Source organism: Camelus ferus, chromosome 30, assembly GCF_009834535.1.
Source record: "Camelus ferus isolate YT-003-E chromosome 30, BCGSAC_Cfer_1.0, whole genome shotgun sequence".
Taxonomy (NCBI): domain Eukaryota; kingdom Metazoa; phylum Chordata; class Mammalia; order Artiodactyla; family Camelidae; genus Camelus; species Camelus ferus.
This window is the reverse complement of record NC_045725.1, coordinates 6,787,269-6,811,217: the sequence shown is the minus strand read 5'-3', so window position 1 is coordinate 6,811,217 and position 23,949 is coordinate 6,787,269. Positions and strand designations below refer to the sequence as shown.

The 23,949-nt window shown below is 44.2% G+C and overlaps 1 protein-coding gene across 1 annotated transcript in view; it reads right to left on the bottom strand.

Moving 5' to 3' along the window:
• The window catches only part of CD226 (CD226 molecule), a 66,009-nt gene extending 50,847 nt beyond the window's left edge, over window positions 1-15,162 (bottom strand). The window contains exons 1-3 of the mRNA XM_006192478.3: window positions 14,743-15,162; window positions 9,266-9,430; window positions 8,619-8,957 (exon numbers count right to left, since the gene is read on the bottom strand). Of these exons, the coding sequence (XP_006192540.2) occupies window positions 8,619-8,957; window positions 9,266-9,311 (385 nt within the window). The 5' untranslated portion in view covers window positions 9,312-9,430; window positions 14,743-15,162. The remainder of the gene's footprint in view (window positions 1-8,618; window positions 8,958-9,265; window positions 9,431-14,742) is intronic.
• Window positions 15,163-23,949: the final 8,787 nt, after the last annotated feature.

The window sequence follows — 23,949 nt, the reverse complement described above, 5'->3', positions numbered from 1 at the left end:
CTCAAGGCGCGTGGGCCAAGCAGGTCCCGGGCACGCGGATGGGCCCTCCCTCGCCCCGAAGCCGCAGTCCCGCCCCGCACTCGCACCCACGCCCGGCGGCACCCACTCCCAGCAGGAAGCCAGCTCCCCAGCCGAGCCTGGCAGCCGCCCAGGGGCCAGGGGGGGAGGCTGTGGTCACAGGTGACAGAAGAGCTGCGAGCTGCCTTGCTCACTGGGAGTGGAAAGAGGAAAACCCAAGAACTGCGGGTCTCCAGCTGCAGCCACACGACCCCCACGGGCCGAGGGGAGCAGCCCTCCCCACTTCGGCTGTGGGCAAAGCCACGCCCACCACAAGGTCACCTTGGAAATAAAAATACCTACTCTAGGAAGGGTAGGGCTCGAGTAAGTCAGCAAAACGACCGCAGGCAGAGACCCCAGCCAGCTCCATCCCCTGCTCTGGGCTGCCTGAGGGCGTCTTCCAACAAGTCCACGGTAAAATTTCTCTCGTGGATGCTGCCACGGCTGAGAAGTGGGAGAGACAGGGTGACCTCACAGGGCACATAGGTCACAAAGTGGAGAGTGGCCTGTGCACTGAGATGGATGAACAGAAAAAACTACTCTCATAAAACCCAAATATACGTTCGAGCTTGTACGTTAACTTTACCAGTCCTTCAACTGTTAAATTTAACTTTGTATATAAATCCAGTGTTGCCTTGTTTTAGAGTTTTTTGTTTTTTTTTTAATTTCTCCCTTTTTGATTTTTGATTACAGACCTTTAACCCGAAAGCCTGAGCGCTGAATCTCGGTGATACATGCTCTCAAGTGTCACTTCCCCTGCTTAGCAAATGGAAAATTGGTCAATAAAGACATCCTTGGCCTGGGTTCTGGTTTCCACTTTCAAATTCCCACTAATTTCACCCTTGAGAAGTGCAGTGACCATAACTTTGCTTCCAGGAACCTTAAAACGCTCTTTGTCATCTGCCTTCTCAATATGCTATTTTACTTGACTAAGGTGAGCTTTCTAAGCCTTTAAAACGTTTTCATTTTCATCAGTTGGCTATTTCTGATAGATAACATTTAATAGTTTTCTCTTTCGTAAACAAAAAACTGCTGAAAGTTTTTACAGAACTCTTTTTAAGCCCCATGTCAGCATCTTGTGTGTGTGTGTGCGCACACCGTTATATAGACAGGGAAACTTTCATGACTTAGTTCTGAGCTTGTAAGAATGGACCTTAAAAGAGAGTTTATTTTTATTTCTTTAAGAGAGATTTTTATTATTTATCAATATTACTATTTGTTTATTATCAAAAATTATTTATTATTTCTTTAGATGATATGAAAGAATTTTTTTCTTATTTCTCTACCACTCTTAAAAAAAAAAAACCAAAACACCCAACTTCAAAGCAAGAGAGATGCACCTGTGGGCAAAGCTGAGAGAATCCAGCGGGGACAAACTTGCTGCCTTGTAACAAGAGTGTGAGAAAGGTTCTTTTTGCTGTGCCTTTTTAACCCTGTTTGGAATTTGCTCTGACCGGCAAAAAAGGCCTTTTAGACCACGTCTTCCCCTCCGTCACTTTGCACCTGTCACTAATGCATAAGGTAGTGTCACTGTCATCCTTTTCTTCCTTCCTTCTGAATTTGGGATAGATAAAATGCAGAATGAATGAAAGTGTGAAAATATCCTAAGATAGCTTATAAAATATAATTGCATAATACAGTGGATTCCTATGCCTTTTGAAGCATTAAGTCATCAACATGCTGAAATAAACCAAGCCATGATTTAATTGTAAACTGGAATAAACTGCATCAATTGTTGATCAAGCCAATTGTGGGTTGGCTTGCAAAGTAGGTTAAAGCAGAGCCAAAGCTGTCTGTTTTTTTAGACAATATTTAAAGCAGTTCTCCTGAATGCTACTCCACCCGTCTCCACATCAAATATTCTGACTTACCTCCTTCAGGGTGGAATCTATCCTGAATTTCCTGGTTGAAAGTAAATTCTATCTTCTAAACCACAATCACACTGACTCTTTGTTTTAAATTATAATTTCCGATGTACAGCTTTTATTTCCCCTAACACCCTGCATACTATTTAGAGCTAAGACCCATGTCTTTCTAGCTTCTAAACCACACACATTATCTTGAATATAGCAGGTTCTCCATGAAGACTTAGATGAGTGAATGAATGGGGAAGTAAATTCAGTTCCCACAAGTTAGCACACCCATTTATACAAGCCACATTTTGGGCCACTCTCCCATTTCTAGCTTTAAATAAAATTTAAATTCTGTGATCACCCCAACATTAGAAAAAAGCAAAGCGGCAAGAGAAAAGCAAACATTGAGCAGAGAGAAGAACCACTGAAGACAAAGCACACACAGGGAGCCCCATCCAACCCAGGAAGGAATGAAACCTTAAATGGAGACAGAGAGGAACATCTCATGTCTGAGCTGAGGTGGGGGCTGGGGTATGGAAGATGGCAGACTGAGGAATCTTGGATGGCTGTGGTGCAGCCACACAGAGCACCTGAGTGTGTGGAGGGAAACCGACTGACCCTAGGCTACGCATGTGAGCCAAGACAGTAGACACGCCTGCTGCTCCCACACCGATACTGCACGGCTCCTGCACCTCGCGCCCCCCTCCTCTCCCTCTTACCCACCCCGCGCCCTCTCTAGTCTTTAACACAAACGCTGCCCCCACCCACTTCAATGAGACGGTCCTCTAACTGTGGCCTTAGCTTCTGCCCCATCTGCAAGTACTACCTTAGTTAACCATCTTCTTCATACGTGCTGAGTGATCATCCAGATGACTCCAAAATTGCTGTTTTCAATCCTGAACTTTCTTCTGGTTTTCCATTCCGTAATTTCAACCGTTGGCTGGTCAAAGTCTACTTGACAACTCAGTGCATCTGAAACTGGACTTACTTCCTCTCTTCCAAGCCAAGCCGATCTCCTAATTTCTTATCTTTTTAAATGAAACCATCATTTTTTCAGTCCCTGGGTCATAAAAATGTGAAATCCTAGTTTTCCCTCTTTCTGACGTCCAGAACAAATCAGAATGAAGATCTCACCCTGAACTTAGATAATCATCTGTGAACTGCTTTAAAATGGCAATTGCATCCTTTTCCACTGTTTTTATTAGAAATTCAATAGATTTGAAAGAAATTTCATAAAACAGTTTAAAGGCAGATGGGAAATAAAATGCCTGTTTAAGAAAAACATCTGATTCTAAACTTTGAAGATCCTTGTGTCCTTTCCTGATTCGATCCCTTCCTGCCTGTGCCTCAGAAATCTGCTTTTCCTTAGAGTTTTACCACGTGTGTTTGTGTCTATAAGTGGCATATTTTTTAGTTTTGCATATTTCTAAACTTTAAAGGAAAGAAATCATACCCTATGTGTTTTTAGGAATCTTACTTTTTCTTTCACATGATGTTCCCAAAACTCATCCCTGTTGGTGAGCATAGTGACCATTCATTCATTAATTTTTTGCACTATTACAATCCACCTGCCTTAAATATTCTCAGCCATTTCTCCTATTCATGGGCAATCCCTAGAATATATAACAGAGTGGAATTATTAGATCATAAGAAGGGGGTTGTTTAACTAGCTAATGAGATATCATTTTCCAAAATACATGTGATGGTTAACTTTATGTGTTAATTTGGAGGATTTTTTTTATGAGATTAGCATTTAAATTGGTGAATTTTTCAAAAAGATACATGCACCCCAATGTTCATAGCAGCACTATATACAATTGCCAAGACATGGAAACAACCTAAATGTCCATCGGCAGATGACTGGATAAAGAAGCTGTGGTATATTTATACAATGGAATATTACTCAGCCATAAAACGAATAAAATAATGCCACTTGCAGCAATATGGGTGGACCTAGAGATCATCATTCTAAGTGAAGTAAGCCAGAATGAGAAGGAAAAATACCATATGATATCACTTATATGTGGGAATCTAAAAAAAAGAAAAAGAAGACACTAATGAACTCATCTACAAAACAGAAACAAACTCACATAGTAAACAATCTTATGGTTACGAGGGTAAAGGGGATAGGAAGGGATAAATTTGGTAGTTTGAGATTTGCAAATATTAACTACCATATATAAAAATAGATAAAAACCAAATTTCTTCTGTATACCACAGGGAATTATGTTCAATATCTTGTAATCTTTAATGAAAAATATGAAAATAAATATATGTATGTATATGTATGACTGGGACATTATGCTGTACAATGGACACTGACACATTGTAACTGACTATACTTCAATAAAAAAAAACGGTGAATTATGAGCAAGCAAATTGGCCTCCAAAATGTGGGTGGGCCTCATCCAATCAGTTGAAGGACTGAATATGGCAGAAAGCCTGGCTTCCCTGGCCAAGAGGGCATTCTCCAGCAGCCTGCCTTCCAACCTCATCTGTACCATTGGTCCCCCTGGGTCTCCAGCCTGCTGGCCTGCACTGCAGATTTGGACTTGATAGTCTCCATAATCACATAAGCTAATTCCTCACAATAAATCTTTCTGTACACACACATTCTATTGGTTCTGTTTCTTTGGAGAACCCTGAATGTTACCAACGCCAGCCATACAATAGATACGCCCGTTTACACTCTTACCAACAGTGGATAAGTGTTCCAGTCCATAAAATACTATTTGTTCACCTGCCCTTAAACTCTTCCTCTTCTACAAGGCTGCAACTGGTTTAATCCTCTAGGTGGTGAAGAAAACACCTGGTTTATTATGTCTCCCTCTGAAAATGTTCGGAGACTTCCCACAGTCTACACTGCAGAGTCAAGTTCAGACTCCATTAGGCATGGCAAGATTGGGCCGTCCTGTCTTTCTAGGCTTTTCTCTGACATTCCACTGCCTGGTGGGCTTCAGCCTCTTTTTTTTCACATAGAACCTACTGTATAAAACCTTACCTGAGAGCCCAGAGCATGCTATACTGAGCCCCTTTGCTGTGTGATTAGGGAGAGGGTCCCACTGTCACGGTTCCTTCCTGATCCCCAAGGCCGCCTCTCACGCAGTGAAGGGCCCCAGAGCCCAGGTGAGACCCACACCCTCCTGCAGCTCCATGCCCTAGTCCAACCATCCATTCTCTGTCCCCTGCATGAATTTCAGACATCCCTGTGCCCTTCTCCAATCCATCAGTACCCCTGGTGACATACTTTTTTTTTGTCTCCATTTTCTCACCCCACTTTATCTTAAAAAAATTCCTTCCACGTCCTCAAGGTCCAGCCTCCTCACTCACTCTGCTGGAGTCAAGCTCCCCTTCATCTCATTTTTGGCTCTTCAGAAACATCGACTGGTTTCACCCGGTGTTGTGACTTGGCAGCTTGGCAGCCTTGAGCACTGATGACCCTGGATCTCAGTTTTTTCAATTGTATAATGGGAGCACGCTCCCTCCGCTGGGGTTTCACAAGTACTACATGAGGGCACCTGCATTTAATTCACACACAGAAGGCCCAGTGAAAGTCAGTCAGCCGAGTACTTGGGGTGGGTCACAGTTTGGGGGGAGATTTCCATAAACACAACTACATTTGCCTTCTGACTAGTAAGGCCAGAGACACACGGGTTACAGTAATTTTCTCCACTCCCCCACTTGCCCTGCAAACTCCACCAGGAAACGGCTGCCACCCGAGTGCCCCCTGCACACCTCCCGTGAGGTGGCGAAACACATGCAGCATTCTGACCATTACGTGCTCCAAATCAGCTACTAATTAAGAAATGCCTGTGCTCAAGGTAATACACATTTTAACATGCTTTAGTATTAACAATATCATTTACCCAGAATAAGACGTCCAATTTGCTCTTCACCTCTGGGCTGGACACTCAAGGGGGAGGGGGACCGAAAGGACACACAGATGACTGACATTTCTTCATGTGAGGGCCCCGGCCAGCTCTTGTGTCCCCCAAACTGTCACTTTCTGTCCTTTAATTGCAACTCTATCCAGTGGGACACATTCGAAGTCTGAGGACTCAGATGGATTACTAGACCTCACTTCCCTTCAGTGTCCTCACCTGCAAATCAAGATCACATCCACAGGCAAGTATGCAGTAGGGGTCCAATAAGAAGATCGAGGTAAGACACTGACCGAGGGCCTCACACTTCATTAGCTTCAGTAAAGAGGAAAACCAGTGTATCCAGAGAGCGTGTGGCTCAGCCCCTCCATCCTTTTGAAGTTCTTACAGTCTGTCATACAATTAGGGTTTCTGGATCCCACGTCCAGTCTTTCACTGTTAAATACATCGTCAACTCCCCCTTTATGTTGTGTAGGCATGTAGTATTTATAGACCCTGCCATGTCGTTAGTAAAGCATGCATGAAATATTTCAAGTGAATAATTTAAGGTTAATTTTGAAACCCAGAAACTTTATTTTTAAAATTCACTGTCGTTCTTAGTTTTTAAAAAGGAAGCCCTCCAAATCTCAAAAGTGAATGAAATACTGGCTAGGTAATGCAATCTAGTCTTTAAAAATATAAATGATCAAAAACAACAGCAGAGTACGTCTAAGAATACCATCCTAAAGAATTCAGATTAGGTAGTGGGGCTCGCCCGTCTCCGACTGGTGACTGAAAATCTCATCGCTGGTTTTGAAAAAGCCCCACGGAGCAGAAATCTCCCTTTTTCTATTTTCAAAATAATAACAGGAGCAATAAATCTGGATGATAAAAATGGGGGAATATGGCCAAAATCATTCATACATGATGCTAAAAATTCCACCTTGGCGTGGCAGCCACCATTTGTTTCTCAGTGATTAAGTGCCATCCTCTATCCTCAACCTTCAGACGAGATCGGTCCACCTGTTTTCATTTTTTAAAAATAAAAGTTGTATTTGTTTAAGGCATATACGACACCACGGTATGTGGAATGATTACTACAGCCAAGCTAAACCACACATCTTCTCCTCAGATAGTTACCATTTTTGGTGATAAGAGCCCCTGAAACCCACGCTCTTAGCGAATTTCCGGTGTCCAGTACAATGTTATTAACTATGGCATTCACGCAGCGCACTGGAGCCCTAGACTGGTTCATCCTACAAACTTCAGCTTTGTACTTTGACCGGCACCTCCCCAGGTCCCCTCCTCCCCACCCCGATAACCACGGTTCTGTTTCCAATTGGCTGTCCTTTGACAGGAGCTGGAATAACTGATTTGGGACCCAAACCACAAAAGCTTGCCTGCGCGAGGCAGGGAGGGGGAGCCCATCTTGCTCTGGCCGTGGTGACTCAGGTCACATGTGGAATAGCCCACCCCGCTTTAAGATCCTCGCCCACCTTCTCCTTCACTTGAAAGACTAATCCAAAGTAGGCTACACACTGCAGGCCTGCCAACAGCACTTAACAAGTAGCTGCACACAACAGCAAATGAGACCTTGAGTGGCAAAACAGAGTCTTTAATAAATAATTATTTAAAGAGATGTTGCTAATTGACACTCACAGACACAAAATTATTCTTGAGCGCAGAAACACCTAAAGAGAAAGGGAAAACTAACACATGGGAACTTCTCTTACCTCCTGCCCATTAGATACTCCTTGTCTATTACTATAAATTTTTCTTTTATAATATGAATTTCTTAAAAAGAAAGCACAGTCTCAGACGCCATACAATGCGCTCTGCTGGACGTCTGTGTGGGTCATAATCTGAGAGTCACCAGACCGGAAACACACAGTCCAAAATTATTTCCTCCCCTAGACAATCTCTGACATCTAAAAATATCATCATTAGTCATTTTATGTCAAAAGCCTGGGAGACAATAATAGTGACAGTAATAATAATTACTACCTACCATTCCCTGACCACCACGGGCCAAGCCCTTTATATATATGATCTCTAAACCATTCAACTAAGAGAATGGTGTTACTAACTCAATTTATTATTCTGGAACCTGAGATTCAGAGGGATTGAGTGGCCATTGTAAGGTTACAAAGAAGTAAAGGCTATGAAATCCAAGTTTTTCCAACACACCACACTCGATCCATGTGTCTGTTCCTCGTGGGACTAACTCACCAAGCATCAAACCACAATCAAACCACCATCACCGGTAGGCACGGCAGGAAATACTTCAAGGGATCATTCAATTCTTTCTGAAATGACAGCTTGCAGTTTCTGAAGCTTCCTTTCTAGTGAAACTTGGATGAGGCAAAAAACGGAGCCAGGGCTTGAATCCTGCCCAAGATTCACTAATAAATCCAGGTTTGGTGTTTACAGAAAGGGCTTTGAACAGGCCGGGCTTGAAGCTAGCACTGAGCCCCCAGCAAAGAGAAACGGGACCATATTGCTGGCGTGGAGCACTAAAGGGAGGGGTCCGGCTCCTGAACCCAAACATTGCCAACAACAATTTAATCGAGGTTCAAGTTATCATTAAGACAAGATAAAACCTGTGCTTTCTCCCATGACATTCAAATCATGAAACACTTCTACTCAGAAGAAGCACCTTAAGAAAGATAGCACCTTAAGAAAAATGAAATTGATTCACTGTATTATTCTCTAAAAATATAACATAAAATCTAGAAATGGAATTGAAAAACAGCACAAAAATACGATAAAGCATTTCACAGTTTCTACTTGGTCTTTATAGAATCAAATGTTGCAGATGGGTAAACAGGTAAATCAAATTGTCACGTACCTGACGGAACCACTCGGATCACCTTTTCCCAGGGTCCGTGTGGGAAAGTATGCAGAAAGCAGGAATAGAAGCCAACGTCTGCCTCGGATGCGTTACGAAAGGACAGGGTCATGCCATTAGAGGCCAGCGTTGAATTTGAAAAGTAAACCCTACCAGCATAGGGCTCTCTGACGACCGCACCGTAGGTAGGACTTAAAATGGCTATAGACTCCTTCTCCTGCGTGTTGACCTTGAACCACTCCATCTGGGTTAAAGTGTCCGTCGATGGATACACACATTCTAGGGTCAAGTTCTCAGCAAGTGTAACAGTTGTATCCCAGAATATCTCTTCACATAGAGCTGAAACATACAGCATCACGTTTATTCGATTAGACTTGGTGATTAAAACACCAGATAGACATCTTAAGCTTATTCGAAGCTTTCCGAGACCTAGCAGGATAGCAAATTGAGATCATGGTATAGGCTAACAGTTTCTACTTTCATCTAAAGAGGTTTCCACTGCTGATCATCAGTATTTGCAACTTGTAGTTTTTCTGAACAAATGAGAAATTATCTAAGCCAACTCAAGAGCATTGTAAGTGCTGAACATGCCACACTCTAAGACCAAAAAAAGGAGTAAAAATTTTAAATGAAGACATTATCTTTACCTTTGTACACGTGAAACATAGCCAAGAGGAGAGTAAGATAATACATCTCTGGAACCCGCCGAGGAGGCCGGTCTACACACACACGGTTTTTTTAATGTCACATGCAGTCCCAGCGCGATGCACTGCTTCCTTCCTCAGAGATGCTATCAGCAGTGTCTTCTTTTTCTGAAGTATGAACACAGGAAAAAGGTCTGAGCTTCAAAGCCAGGTCTGCTCTCGTACAAGGATGGGCAGGTTTGAATTTCTTGTCTCTCGGGGAAATAGTCAGCTTGCTGTCAAGCCTTCATTTTCTACCAAGATTCATTCACCGAACAAACATGCTTTGAGTATGTGCCCTGCACCCAATCCTGTTCTAGGTGACGAGGATACAGGAATGAATTTTAAAAAAAAAATCCTTGTTATCCTGGAACTTATATTCTGGTGAGAGGAGACAGAAACTAAAATAAAGAAGTACAAAATGTAGATAGATGGTCAGTGCATGAAGGAAAACAAAGCAGGAAAGGGGGTACCAGGATGGGGGTGGGAGTGTTTCCCCTTAGACAGGAGGGCCGGGGAGTCTGCACTGAGAACAGAGGCGGGAGCAGCCGGAAGGGCACAGGGAGGGGCCTATGGCTCCCCCAGCGTGGTCAGCCCATCGCCATCGCCTTCCTGTCACCTCCACTTCTGCTGAGCTCAGGCATCTGTTTCGGGGGTGATGAAGGGGCCGCTGAATGCCCTCCAGATACCAATGTATCGTGGCTCAGGGCACACACAAATCTACCATTATCGTTGACTTTTTAAAACCTTTTTACTTTGAAATAATTGTAGAGTCACAGGAATTTGCAGAAATAGTCCAGAGGGGACCTGGGGACCCTTCACCCAACTTCCCCCAATGGTTACATCTTATATAATCACAGTAGGTTCAACATGGCGCCCTTTCCTCTCTCGTAAAGTAACCGTTCAGTTTCCTAAGAACTTGCTAGGAATGTATTGCCACGTCAGCATAAAAATATTTTATTGCCTCTATGACAAGAGAAATTGCAAGAATGCTTCTGGCTCCTGATGAGAGGGTCAAAATAAAAGGTGGGTGAAAACTGAGAAAAGGGGGAGCAGGAACCACTAAAGATGATTTTGCCTAATGCGAACGCTGACGCTCCTGTGTGATTCCGTCCCAAAGTTCAGCAGCAGGTGTCTTCTTAACATCAGGATCTAATGCTGGGAACTTTTTTCAGGAAATATGAAATAAATCAGGGATGAAATCGAAAATGTAATAATCATCAGAAGAAAATTACAATGTGTCCATAAAAAAAAAGTATAGTGCCACCTTATGTTTCCAAAACATTCTATTTTCCAAAACCTTAAGTATCTATATTACTTGTGCCTGTAACAGCTTTGTGATAGAGTCAGATGAGGTAACTGTCATCTCTGCATCTCTGCTTTGTAAGTAACTTAATGAAACAATTTGCTGAAAATGTTTCCAGAGGTCTGCCAGGTCCCTTGCTTAGGTCCTGGAGACACAAGCATCAGAAAGGCATGGTCTTGGCCTTCCAGTCGCACATACGTATTGGCCAGAAGGAGTAAAGGGGCAGTGTATTATAATAAGACTAGAGCACTTCAGTACAAGTCGTTTGGTCAAGTTTTAAGACATCCCAGAGGAACAATTCTTGCTAACAGATTTGGGAAAGATTTTGTAGGAAAACATGTACCACATCCTTCCTTCTGGAATAAGACTTTCCAAGTAGAGACAAGGGAAGAGGAGACAAAGGAGCATCAAAAAGGGGCATTTTTTAGGAAATGATGTGACTTCAGTCTAGGGGATGGGAAGTCGCAAAAATGAAATTGGGTCTGGACTGAAAGTGTCTTGAAGGACATCCATAAAGGAGTTCAACTTGGCACCTTGCTTACATCTTTCACTCCAGCACCAAGCATGGTTCCTGGGACCTGTGTCAATGGCATAAATAATCACAGCTCTGGGAGGAACTTTTTATAAAAATCACTATAGCTAGAGCAATTGAGGGGAGATGGGGACAGAAAGTGGCAAGAGATTAGACTGTGTAGATAGATGGGGTAAGGTTACATCTGCACTCGCAGACTTTTTGACACGCGTCTAAGAGCAAGTGGAAGCTATTGGAGACATTTAGGCAACAAAAAGACAAACAATCCAAAGGACTTGAAGAGACATTTCTCCAAACAAGATATACACAGGGCCAACAAACACGTGAAAAGTTACTCAGTACCATCAGTCATTAGGAAATGCTAATCAAAACCACAGAGATGTCACTTCACACCCACTAGGACAGGTACAATCAAAAATAAGGGAAATAACGGTGTTGGTGTGGATCCAGACAAATCAAAACCCCTGTGCGTTGCATTGCTGGTGGGAATGTAAAATGGTACAGCTGCTGTGGGAAACAGTTTGGTGGTTCCTCAAAAAGTTAAATAGTGTAACCACAAGATGCAGCAATTCCACTCCTAGGTTTACCTGCAAAAGAACAGAAAACAGGTACACAAATAAATACTTGTACCCCAATGTTCCTAGCAGCTCTATTCCCAGGAGTCTGAAGGTGAAAACAATCCAAATGTCCACCAACCGAAGAAGGGATAAATTGTGGCTAAATCACACAATGGAATATTATTCAGCCATAAGAAGGGATGAAGCACTGACTCATGCTACGACCTGAATGAACCTGGAAAACACTATGCTAAGTGAAAGAAGGCTGACACCAGAGGTCCCACATCGTAGGCTTCTGTCTATATGAAATCTCTAGACTAGGTAAATCCATAGAGACAGAAAGCAGAGTTGTGTTGCCAAGGGCTAGTAGGAGGGAGATGGAGAGTGACTGCTTAACTTAGGGTTTTTCGAGGGGTGATTAAAATATTTTGGAACTTGACAAAGACGGTAGTTGTAGAACATAGTGGATGAACTAAAAGACATTTAAAATAGTTAATTTTATGTTATGTGAATTTCATCTCAATTAAATAAAAATTACGGCTAGTGAATAGAAAGAGACTTAAGTTCACCACAGGGCTTTCCAAAGCAGAAGCCACCACAGTTTGCTGTTGGCCTTGAATTGATTGATATTGCTCGATCCCCCAACCACTCTGGTCTGCAGATGCAGACTGAGTCGCGCATTCTAAGACTAGGGTCCAGTGGTACGCTCTGAGTCACAGCTTACTGATAACAGCTGGAAATAAATAATGCAGAAGATCATAGTCCACGTTGTCAGATAAATGATTTATGGTATAAAAAAATCACTAAATTCCAGTTATAAGATACTTAAGTATGAGGGATGTAATGTACACATGATAAACATAATAAACACGGCTGTATGTTGTATATGAAAGTTAAGAGAATAAATCCTAAGAGTTCTCACCACAAGGGAAAAAAGTTGTTTTCTATTTCTTTAATTTTGTATCTAGATGAGATGAAGGATGTTCATTAAACTTCTTGCTATATATTTCATGACGTATGAAAGTCAAATCAGTAGGCTGCAAACCTTAAACTTATACAATGCTGTATGTCAATTAAATCTCAATAAAACTGGGAGAAAAACAAGTAAGTAAATAAATATCATGAAGTGCTGATTAAACCAGTGTCATATATATACATACACGTATAGAGAGAGTGAGCGTGTGTGGGGGAGGGGGCGGGAAAAGGAGGGTACGGACTGGGTAACGTGGCTCAGGTCCAGGTAGAGAGACTAAGGGACAAAGCAGATGTCTGCTACGCTGGTTGTGGACCCGAAAATAATTAGCTGGAACATAGCATCTTCCATTCAGCGGCTCCTACAGGCAGGCCCTCAGTGAACTCCCTGCCCCTGGGAGTAAGGAATCAGTTGTGTGGGAGGATTCGTGGGAAACGGGGACTAACTGATAACAACTTGGAATAACCCCCTCATTCCAAGGGATCCAAAGCCAACCTGACCAAGAGAGGAGGAGTGTTGAAGGGCACCCGCCTCTGAAATGTCCAAACTCCAGGGACCCAGAGGGCACAGATTTGAATAAAAGGTGCAGAAGGACATGGGGCTGAAGCTGAGGTTTAGCTGTTACCACTCTGCTAAGGATGCGCCCTATTTATCAACATCTAACCAAAGGCAAACAGAGACCGCGCCTGAGCTGTTTTTGTCGTGTAGGCAGCCGTTTTTTTGCATGATTTATGAAGGGATTTTGGCTTGAGGCTTTTTCTAACAGAGCTATCTGTATACAAAAGCCTCATCCTCAAGGATGGCATTAATCAAAACATGACTGGGTTTCTCTACTGCTGAACACGTCTCAGCAAACCATGGAAGTGTGACTTCACCTCCCAGGTTCGCCTCAGACTAGGTGACCTGGTCTGGGTGACCGTCTTTAGGGGAGCCTCGCTGTTCCCACAGACACTTCTCTGATGTGCTCACTGCTCTGCTCTCTATCAGCCGTTCTGCTCCCCCAGGTGCCTGCGCCCTTGCTGGACCCTGGGAGGGTCCCAGTCTCAACTCGGTTCCCCAGCCGCCTTCCCCAGCTCACGCTGAAGCTCTCAGTTTGGGTGGGGGTCCGCTCCTGCTCCGACATCCTTCCCTCTGGCTCAGAGGAGTACCCACACACGGGGAAGCAGAGGACTGCGACACAGAAAGCCTGCGCGAAACTTTAAGAACAAGCCCCGGAGCTGGGAGGGTGACAGCGGCGAGGGCCTTTCTTCCCTCCCCCTTCTTCCAGAGGTGAGAGCGGACTGAGTGCCTGTGGCCGGGATGTCCTGGCTGTGCAGAGGCTCAGGATTCCAGCAAGACAGCACAAGCAGCAGTCTGCCTCCCAGGGTCTCCTTTAGAGCATCTTTCCAACCAGGGCGCGTGGAAGGTCACAGACCCACCCCCAGGCTTTCAGTCCCGCAGAGGGATCAAAAAAATCACTTCCACTCAGAGACTTCGGTTCAGCCCCAGCGAGATTCCCCCAGAACAGGCTTCTGCAAACTTTGGCCCGCCGGCCGAAGCCAGCCTTCCCCCCTGCCCATCTTTGTTAATAGTTCAGTTGGAACTCGGGCACACTCGTTTGTCTGTGGCTGTCCATGGGCAATGAGGACCAGTTGCATCAGTGACCCCGAAGGCCTGCAGAGCCAAAAATGTTAACTTCACAGAGAGAGCTCGTCACCCCTTGCCTAGGATGACCAGTATTTGGAGAGCGACCATTCATGACTGAAGTTCACCCTTTCCAGGCTTTCTTAAAGGCAGGCAGGTGAAGCCGGAGGTAAAAGAGCTCAATTTTCACATCCTCCAGACTCTTACTATCAGGTTTTCCGAGGAACCAACTGAGAAAAAGGACTTTAAGCGACAATGTTTCACTGAACCCGGCCCATCATTAAACGAACAGGTGTAGAGATCAGGCATTCGGCGAATTAACTACAGCCTCCCCCGCAGCCGCGTCTAGCGGCCACCCTGCCCTGGCAACAGGCCCCGCTCCCTTCACAGTCTTCATTTGAAAAGCGTGAACTCGGCCACATCCAGTCTGTTTTCTAGAAAGTTACTCACCTTGAGATGGGGGCTTTCTGCTCGCTCTGCCTCTTCTCTCCCGGTGTGTGTCTTGGTTAAGGGATTCCTGTTTCTCAAGGCCTAGTGGCCGCACCCCCTCGCGGTCAAGGTGACCTCCCCGCTGTGCGCACCCCCAGGCAGGCCGGTGGGAGTGGCAGGGGCGCTGGCCCCGGGGCTGCCTCGACCCGCACTCTTCCACTGCTCTCTCCACCAGAGCCCCTCAGGTCGGAGCTTCACGAAATCCCTGCTTTCTCACTAAGGAGGGTTGAAACCAGTCAAGAAGTGTCCCTGCTTCTAGAAGCTTCTTTACTGTTTTAGCTACTCAGACTCACTCCAAACTCAGATACAGTTCTGTCCCCCTCTTCCCTCCGCTAAGAGTCTACACTTTGAAAAGATGTACTTTCACTGTGAATGTTCGAACTCTGAATTGAAACTACACTGCAAGAAACCTGAAGTTGGTTACTTTGCCTCTTCTTCCCCGTTTGTTTTCCTGCCAATCAGAGCACTTCGGAGTCAGAAGTGTCCTCAGGGCAGGAAGCTTATCTCTGCCCATATCTCAGCTGTTTCGATCCTACCTCCTAGACACTCTCTTCGGTTTTGTGTTTTTTTTTAATCTCCCATTCTCTGACACAAAAACACACAAGTTGGTGGCTTCCTAAGAACTGTCCCCACAAGTCTATCAGCTTTGGTGTCGAAGAAACCCACTCGTTTCTAGGCTGTTCCAGAGGATGGCAGTTAGTTTTATTTGTTCTTTTGATTTACTAGGGAGTGGAGGCTTCCTGCTGGTTAAACCACTACAGGAGGACGGTGGCAGAGGCTGAGTTCCTGCAATCTGGAGAAATACTGGGGAGAAAAGACAGCATCTGGCAGAAGAGAAGGCACTTGCTGGGGGCTACCGTGCCCTAGACCTTGAACTATGTGTCACAGGTTTGGGGCTGGCCTGCTCTGCAGACCACATGCAGAAGACAGTGAAGGGCAGCCTGTCATGACGCACACGTCTCTGAGCCCTCAGCTGGGGGACAGGGGGAGCTTCCTAAGACACCTGCCGGACTCGCACCACGCCCCTCAGTGCCCCACTGTCCTCAAAAGAATTTCCAGCTTCTTACCGACTTACAAGGCCAGACACACTTGAGCTGTGCTGTTTTTTTCTAGTCTCACATCTTACAACTTGGCTCACCGCCATCCTCCACTCCAGACCCACCTAATAATTTACAATTTGGGAAGCGTATTCTGAAGGACAAGGCCTTTGCACGTGCAAAAGGGGCTCCTTTGCCACCCGGCAGGTCTCAGCACAGATGTCCCTGGTAGGGTCCTCTCCCCGAGCCCTCCAAGATGGGGCAGCTATTTCTCCTGTGAGTTCCCTGAGAACCCCTGATATATCCTGACTGAAACACTTACCATATCCTTTGTATCTGCCCACTTACCTGCTGCGTTTCTTATGATCCCTAATAAAGCCCTTTGGGGCGGGGCTCAGTCTGGTCCTGCGCTCCATCCACAGAGCCCCGCACGGTGCCCGGCACGTGGTGGGTGTTTGCTCAAACTCAGCTGAGTGCAGGGTGAAGCGCTGACCTCTCCCTGTGAGGTTTCACGGCCTGTGCCATCAGTACTAATCACTACCAGGAGCCCTACCTGTTTCCAGTGTGTGATTTTTTTTTTCTTTTGCTTCATCTTTCTATGTCTCCAATGAATAAGACATAGAAGCCTTGATCCAAAATGCACACTGAGTTTCCAGGACAAGCCCGAAGACAAACCTTCCTGTTCTGGGCCCACTCTTTCTCAAAATGACCCAGTCGGCCCTGAATTAAACCACAAACATCGGCTGACACGGTTGCTGTCTACCCAGGTGATTCACATCAGGACAAGTATCAGAGCCTTCTGTAACGGTACGTGCTATTTACATCTATGGGGTCGAGACTTGAAAATCTGTTTTGCCTACTTCCAGGTACAAAAGCCAGATTTATATAGACTGAGTGCTTTTCCAAAATTGCTCTTCTATAATTACTTCCTAATTCCTCATCCACACGCAAACACACACATCATCTCCAGTACCGTCATCATCCCCATACCACTCACATCCCATAGTAAATGTATTGCTGTTATTAAGAAAGGAAGAATGGAAACACCTTTTGTTGCTTCTCTGTGGAGGGGCTCTTGCAATCTTGCAAAATAAAGAGCCTAACGCTTAGCTTTGTGTCTGTTCCTGCAGGGACACAGGCATCGTGATATCTTGGCCCCAGGAAGGCAGCTTTGTCTTCCCAACATGAGGCTACATAATCTTACTCAGCAAATAGGGGAAAGGTTAAAAGATCACGTGATCAGTAGTGACTCCCCCACACAAACAATATGACCATCCTGAGCAAACAAACCACCTGGTGCCTCCGGAGAACAGTCACTCCAAGTGTTCCAACCCGAACAAAAGAGGTGAAGATGAGGAAAATCAGTGGGGGGTCTGCCGCTCAGAGAGCTGAAAAGAATGTTCCCCTTCCAAAGATTTTAGTGACCCTTATTAATGGCCTTTTCAACAGTTTAAAAGTAAAAATCCTCTTTAAGGTGACTACTTGTTGACGGACATAGGAAGTGCAGTGAAAGCCATCACATCTCTGGATGCAGCACTAACTAGTGAGCTGCCCCCCCCCCGCCCCTTTTGTCTAAGGCGACTGTGTTCTAACCAATGGTAAGTAAAGGGGAAAGCAGGTGCTTGTCCTGCCCTTCCTGTGCAAACTGCATTTCATGGTGACCTAGATTTCTCTTTATAGAAAAAATTCAGCCACTAAGTGGGAAAAAAAAAACAGCTATTTTCAAAGCACTATTTTGCAACTCCTATTAAAATACCAGATAGAGATGGCTGTTACTAGATGCTAAAGCCATTGGGTGAAAGTTTCATGGGAACTTTATTACGTCCTGTACTCATGATTGACAGCACCTGGGCCCTCTGAGCCTTTAACCTAAGACAGGTACCACCAGACAGGAGGGGCTCCTCATGCGATGATGGAGGAACACAGCACCTGCCCAGGAAGCACTCTCACCACAGTGAAGTGGCGGAACCCGCATCTGGTCCAGCCTCCAGGGGACGGGAAATACAGGGACTAGGAGAACTGGCACCGTGAGGAGGTGGGGAATTGAACACAGAAAGGAAGGGATGCTACAGGACGAGGGTCTCAGGGTCTCGATAAATAAACCGCAATTATAATTAATGTGAGAAAAACCGCTTAATCCAGGAAATGCCCAAAAGGCACTTGTCGTTTTAAATATCCCTTCCTGATAAAAACTCAGAGTGATTTTGGAATTTGATTAGCATAATAAAGAAAATTGACTAGAAACTAATGGCAAAGTTTGATGGTAAGACACTGAAAGAATCTTACTTCCTAAATTAGAGAATTCCTAAGTAAGATAAGGTGACCGTTACCAAGTGCCACTGTGTGACACGGCTCTGGAAGCCTTAACTAAGTTCAAAAAAAGAAAAAGGAATTCTAAATATGATTTTGAATCTGCTGTTCGCAGATGATCAACAATGTGTGTAGAGAACACATAAGAATCAAATAAAAAAAGAACTGATAAAAGACTAAAGGAGGTGTCCAGCAAAATGAGTGCATAAGACTCACCAGCTTTATTTTACACCATATCCAAGAAGGCAGCAAAAAGTACACATACATGTGTACACATGAATATATACGAGTGTGCTTCAAGAATCTGTACTAATGATACAAAATCTGTGAATTCTATTGAAGGAAATAACGTAAGTCTTGAATAAATGAGGGTAACACGCTAAGCTCCTCTGTGACAAGAACTAATTAGGGGAAAACATACCAAAAATGTTTTCATTCACCTGGGATTTTATACTCACATTTTTGAGCAGGTCGGGCTGTGAAAGTCTGCTCAGGGCATTCCCGAGACAGCGAAGGCCGCGGAGGCAGCTGGCGGTGCCTTCCCTCCGCAGTTAGTGTGGTTTGTGTGTATGAACGTTCACAGGATAAAAATGTTCTTAATGAGCGAGAGCTTTGCTTATCTGCATAAGAGCAAAGTTCATGTTTAATAAGAAGAAAAATGGACTAAGTCTTCTTGCTCTACCGGATATTAAAATGAGTTATAAAGCTACAAGGTTAAAGTGTTTTATTCTGTTAGAGTCTAAGAGTTCAGAAACAGACCCAAAGAATTACAGATGGTCAGGGGTGGGGATTTGAATATAGCCGGATGAAAAAGGACACTCATGACCTCAACCCTGCGCGGCCCCTGGAGCCCACGAAATGCGGGCTGAGTGTGTGATCCTGGGGAACCACTGGGGAGCCGAGGAGAGGTGAGGGCGCCTCCCTTACTGGGCCTCTGACGCCGACACCCTCTCCCCTACGCCCGGCACACTGCTCTCCACCGATCACGTGTGGAGCGATAGTTCCATCCTTATGGTCTGTACGGGAGATAAATATGCCCACTTTACTTCTCCAGCAAGAAGACACTTGGATGTCACAGAACACTGGTTGTAAATGGCAGTCATTTCAAATGATAAGAAGATGGAACTTGAGAATCTGTTCACCAGCAAAGATCCTGGGAATTATGCACACGTGACCACAGCAGAAACCCGGCACCCAGCACTCTCAGAAGCGGTCTACTGAGCTCCTCCAGTGCAGCGTTTTAAAGCCGAAGACCCGTGAAACTGAAGAGCCTTGCAGACCAGCGTGGTTATTTATCCAATTAGAATGAATGGTGTGTGCTTGCACTTATGCCAAGGTTTGAAATTAAAGGAGCTGCTTGCCTAAAAAACGAAGATGGTTTAGTAATTCTCACATGGCCCAGAGAGCAGCCTTGAATGGAAACCAAGTTCCCTTTAACAATTTCAAAACAAACTGACCTCTACCCAGACAGGAGGGGAATCTGCCACATCCCTTCGGCCGTGAAACAGCAGGGATATCTGCACAGGCGGTGCCGTTCTGACACGACCAGGCTTGAAATAATAATAAGCAACAAGCCATGCATGAAACCAATACGGACCCTTTTCATCAGAGTTCCCACTGGCTAAAGAGGGAGTTAGTGAAAGAAGTCACCAGATCTGTGGCGGAAGCTCAGCTCGCCCAGGAACTCGGTCAGCCTCACTCAGGAGGACTCTCAGGAACACTGCCGAGCCAAGGGAGGAGGCTTCCTGGAGGAGGAAGCGGCCCAGCTCTCCTGGATGCTTCGAACAGCTAGGGAGCCTGGCACTCGCTCTTCCTTCATTAAAAGGGCTTTCTTTGTCTTATGCGAATGCTTTACATTCTTTTCAACATTAACCTCTAGTTTTCTAAATGTGGTTTAAAATAAAAATAGATCAGTCTTGTACAGGGGGACCTAAAATTGATTTGTTGTGTAAAATTAAGTTCAAAGCAAAAATACATCTGTATTTTTTTTCACGAAAAATAAAATTGTTTTAAGCACAAAAACTTAAAAAAACACTAATTTTCTGTGTCATCCAATGTTCTAGTCACTCAGGATTGGGCAGATGTTTCATAAATGTGTAAAATGTTTCCTTGTATTAACTAAAATTGCATTAAATAAATTGTAATTAGGTCACATGGGAAATGACATTTTAGTAATGAGTAGATACAGTGAATGGTGACTCTGCAAGTCAGGTTGTCAGCCTCTTTTTAATGAACCCAGAATTAATTTGGGGTTAAAAAGAGAGTTACAGATTTTCAGTGAATGGTAACAGTGACATTTCAGTGCAGCAGGGAGGGAACTCACTGCCTACCGGATGCGCTGGCCGGAGAAGCTGACTTGCTGCTGGAAGAAACTGCAGTCAGCTCCCACTGCCCCACTTGGCTGTCTGCCCTTCCCGGGCAGCAGGACTTCCACACCCCCACCTGAGAGCCCTCAGCTTGCATCTGGGTGCAGGAGTAGGCAAAACATATTTATTTCATCAGAATCTGAATCCAAAGTTTGAGGACTCACAGCAGGGTAGCAGCAGGGCCCGAAGGGAGGCCAGAGGGCTCTCCGCTGCAGCCCCCCAATGCCCGAGACAGCAGCACACAGGCTCTGCCAGCAAGCGGGGCTGGGGTCCCGTGTGGGTGGTAGCAGTGCCCGGGCCGAGCAATGGCTGCAGGCGTCTTCACAGGCCCCGGGGGCCGCCCTGGAGAAACTGTGCATGGAGCCAGCTCCCGCCAACCCACACCTAGTGACCGGCTCCTTGTCCCCCATCCTTGTAAGCTGCTTCCTTCTCACCTTAGACAAAGTACTTTGGAAAGTTACAGCTAAGGAGGCTGATCAATTCACTGAACTGTTAGAGCAGCACACATTTCAAATGTGTTAATAATTTAAATAAGAAAAATATTCTAAAAAAGGGGAGAATATGTTTTAGAAGCCTGAGGGTGGAGATGAATTTCTGGCCTTGAGATTGCACACATATATACAAAATGTATTAACACACATGTATTAAGATGTGTATATTAAGATATATATATATATATGTAAGATATATAAAAATAAGATATATAAAAAATACCAAACCCAGGGAAAATGTGACAGCTTTCTTTATATAAAAACTTAAAACTCTGGCATGGCAAATATCACCCACTAATAAAGCAGAAGGCAGGACAACTGGGAGAGGGCTATATGAAAATTAGGAAACAGAAGTGTAATATTTTCTAAGTGCAAAGTGCTTAAACATCAATGACCAAAAAAAAAAAAAAAAAAAATCCCACAAATATCCCAACAGAAAGCAGGCAGTGGACGTCAAACATCAACTCACACGAGGAAGGACTACAAGTAGAAAAATGTAGAAAGGAGTTTAATCTCACCACTGCAACAAATGAAAATTAAAACAATGACATGCGAATGTTTGCATATCAACTATGTAAATATATGCATGAAAAGAATGGTAGTGACCATTGTCAAGTGGAGTGGGTGGGAACAGAGATGCCTGGTCCTGCCGGTGGAAGTGTAATTGGGGGTGCATTTTCCCCATGGAAAAGAGTTCAGTAATGACCTGTATCCCCTGACCCAGCCAAGGCCACCTCAAGAGATTTATCCTAAGGAAGAATAAATTTAGCCAATTTAAGCAAAGGTCTGTGTTTTTAAATGTGTAAACGTTTATTACAGCATTATTTTTACTAATAAAAATTGGGAGCAATCTGCATGCCTTTCTCAAGGGGGCTGGCTCAATTAATTGTGCTAAATCCATGACTCTGTGACTCTTCACATGGTTGTGTAGATACATATGTAGTCATTCAAAATATCTATAATATATCAAGTGAAGAACTTTTTTCAACACACATTTGCCCATAAAAATAAGACACTGAAGGAGCCACTCTGAAAGGTCCTACCCAGAGTGGGAGCCCATGCCCCCCTCTCACCTGGTTTGGCATCGCTGGGGCCCAGCAGGCTGCACCCAGGACTCCCTTCGGCCACTGTCCTCTTCTTCCTCCTCCACTTGTAAACCTCCCCTCTCCTGACTGTCTCAAGGTTTCAAGGAAATAGAAACTTGCACAAACATTTTCAGGACTCCTGAACTGAGTACGAAGGCCCGGGTACTTAGTTCCTCTTTGGGAATTTGTTCTAAAGACCCCAGGAAGCAGGAGACAGCCACTCTCCATGGACAGGCTGGGATGTGCAGATACTCACTATCTCTTCCCCACAGCCGTCCCCTGACAGAGCCCATTCCTTTCTCCTCTGCACCCACATTACTTTGTGCTGGGCTACTTGATAACATTCCCTCTGCATTATGATCAGTTAGTGAGAGACAGTGAGAGTGACTCCCCTATAAGCAAGAGTGTGGGCTTTGCAAAGAGACCTGAGTTCAAGTCCCGATCCATCTTGGACCAACTATGGGGCTTCCAGTTCCCAAGATGCTGATGGCAGCACACCCTGCCAGCCCCAGTGCAGCGCCCAGGCCAGCAAAGCCCACCTTCGTGGTATCCACCCAGCTGGGAACTTTCAGACCCACAGTATTGTACTCTCAATACTGTTGCATCCCAGGTAATTTAAAGAAATGTTCTACCTTCCAAAACAGCACAAAACATGTATATGCTAGGACATGAAATTAATATACAGAAATCTGTTTTATTTCTATACACTAACAATGAACTATCAGAAAGAGAAATTAAGAAAATAATCCCATTTACAATCACATCAAAAAGAATAAAATACCTAGGAATAAGCCCATCTGAGGATGTAAAAGATCTGTACTTGGAGAACTATAAGACACTGACAAAAGACACTGAAGATGACACAAAGAGATGGAAAGATACGCTGTGTCTGTGGACTGGAAGAATAATACTGTTAAAATGAGCGACCATGCTACCCAAGGCAATCTACAAATTCCATCCAATCCCTATCCAAATACCGAGGGCATTTTCAACAGAACTAGGACAAATAATCCTAAAATTAGCATAGAAACACAAAAGACCCCGAACAGTCAAAACAATCTTGAGAAAAAACAGAGCTGAAGGAGTCACGCTCCCTGACTTCAGACTATACGACAAAGCTACAGTAATCAAAACAGCCCTAGCACAAACCCACATAGATGAATGGAACCGAATGGAGAGCCCAGGATTAAGCCCATGCTCATATGGTCAATTCATCTATGACAAAGGAGGCAAGAATAGAGAATGGAGAACAGACAATCTCTTCAATAAGTGGTTGTGGGAAAACTGGACAGCTACAAGCAAAAGAATGAAACTAGAACATTAACACCGTATACAAAAATAAACTCAAAATGGATTAAAGACCTAAATGTAAGACCAGAAACCATAAAACTCCTAGAAGAAAACGCAGGTGGAATACTCTGACATAAAATCGTAGCAATAGCAATATTTTTTGGATCTCTCCTAAAGCAAAGAAAATAAAAAGAAAAATAAACAAATGCGACCTAATTAAATTTAAAAGCTGTTGCACAGCAAAAGAAAGCATCCACAGAACAAGACAACCTATTGAGTTGGAGAAAATAATAACAAATGATATGACCAATAAGGGGTTAATATCCAACATATATAAATAGCACATACAACTTAACATCAAAAAATAAATAACTGAATTTTTAAAATGGGCAGAAGAACTGAATGGTCGTTTTTCCAAAGAAGACATACAAATGGCCAATGAGCACATGAAAAGATGTTCAACGTTGCTAGTCATCAGAGAAATGCAAATCAAAACCACAATGAGATAGAACTTTACATCCGTCAGAATGGCTATCATGAAAAAGAACACAAGTAACAAATGTTGGGGAGAATGTGGAGAAAAGGGAAC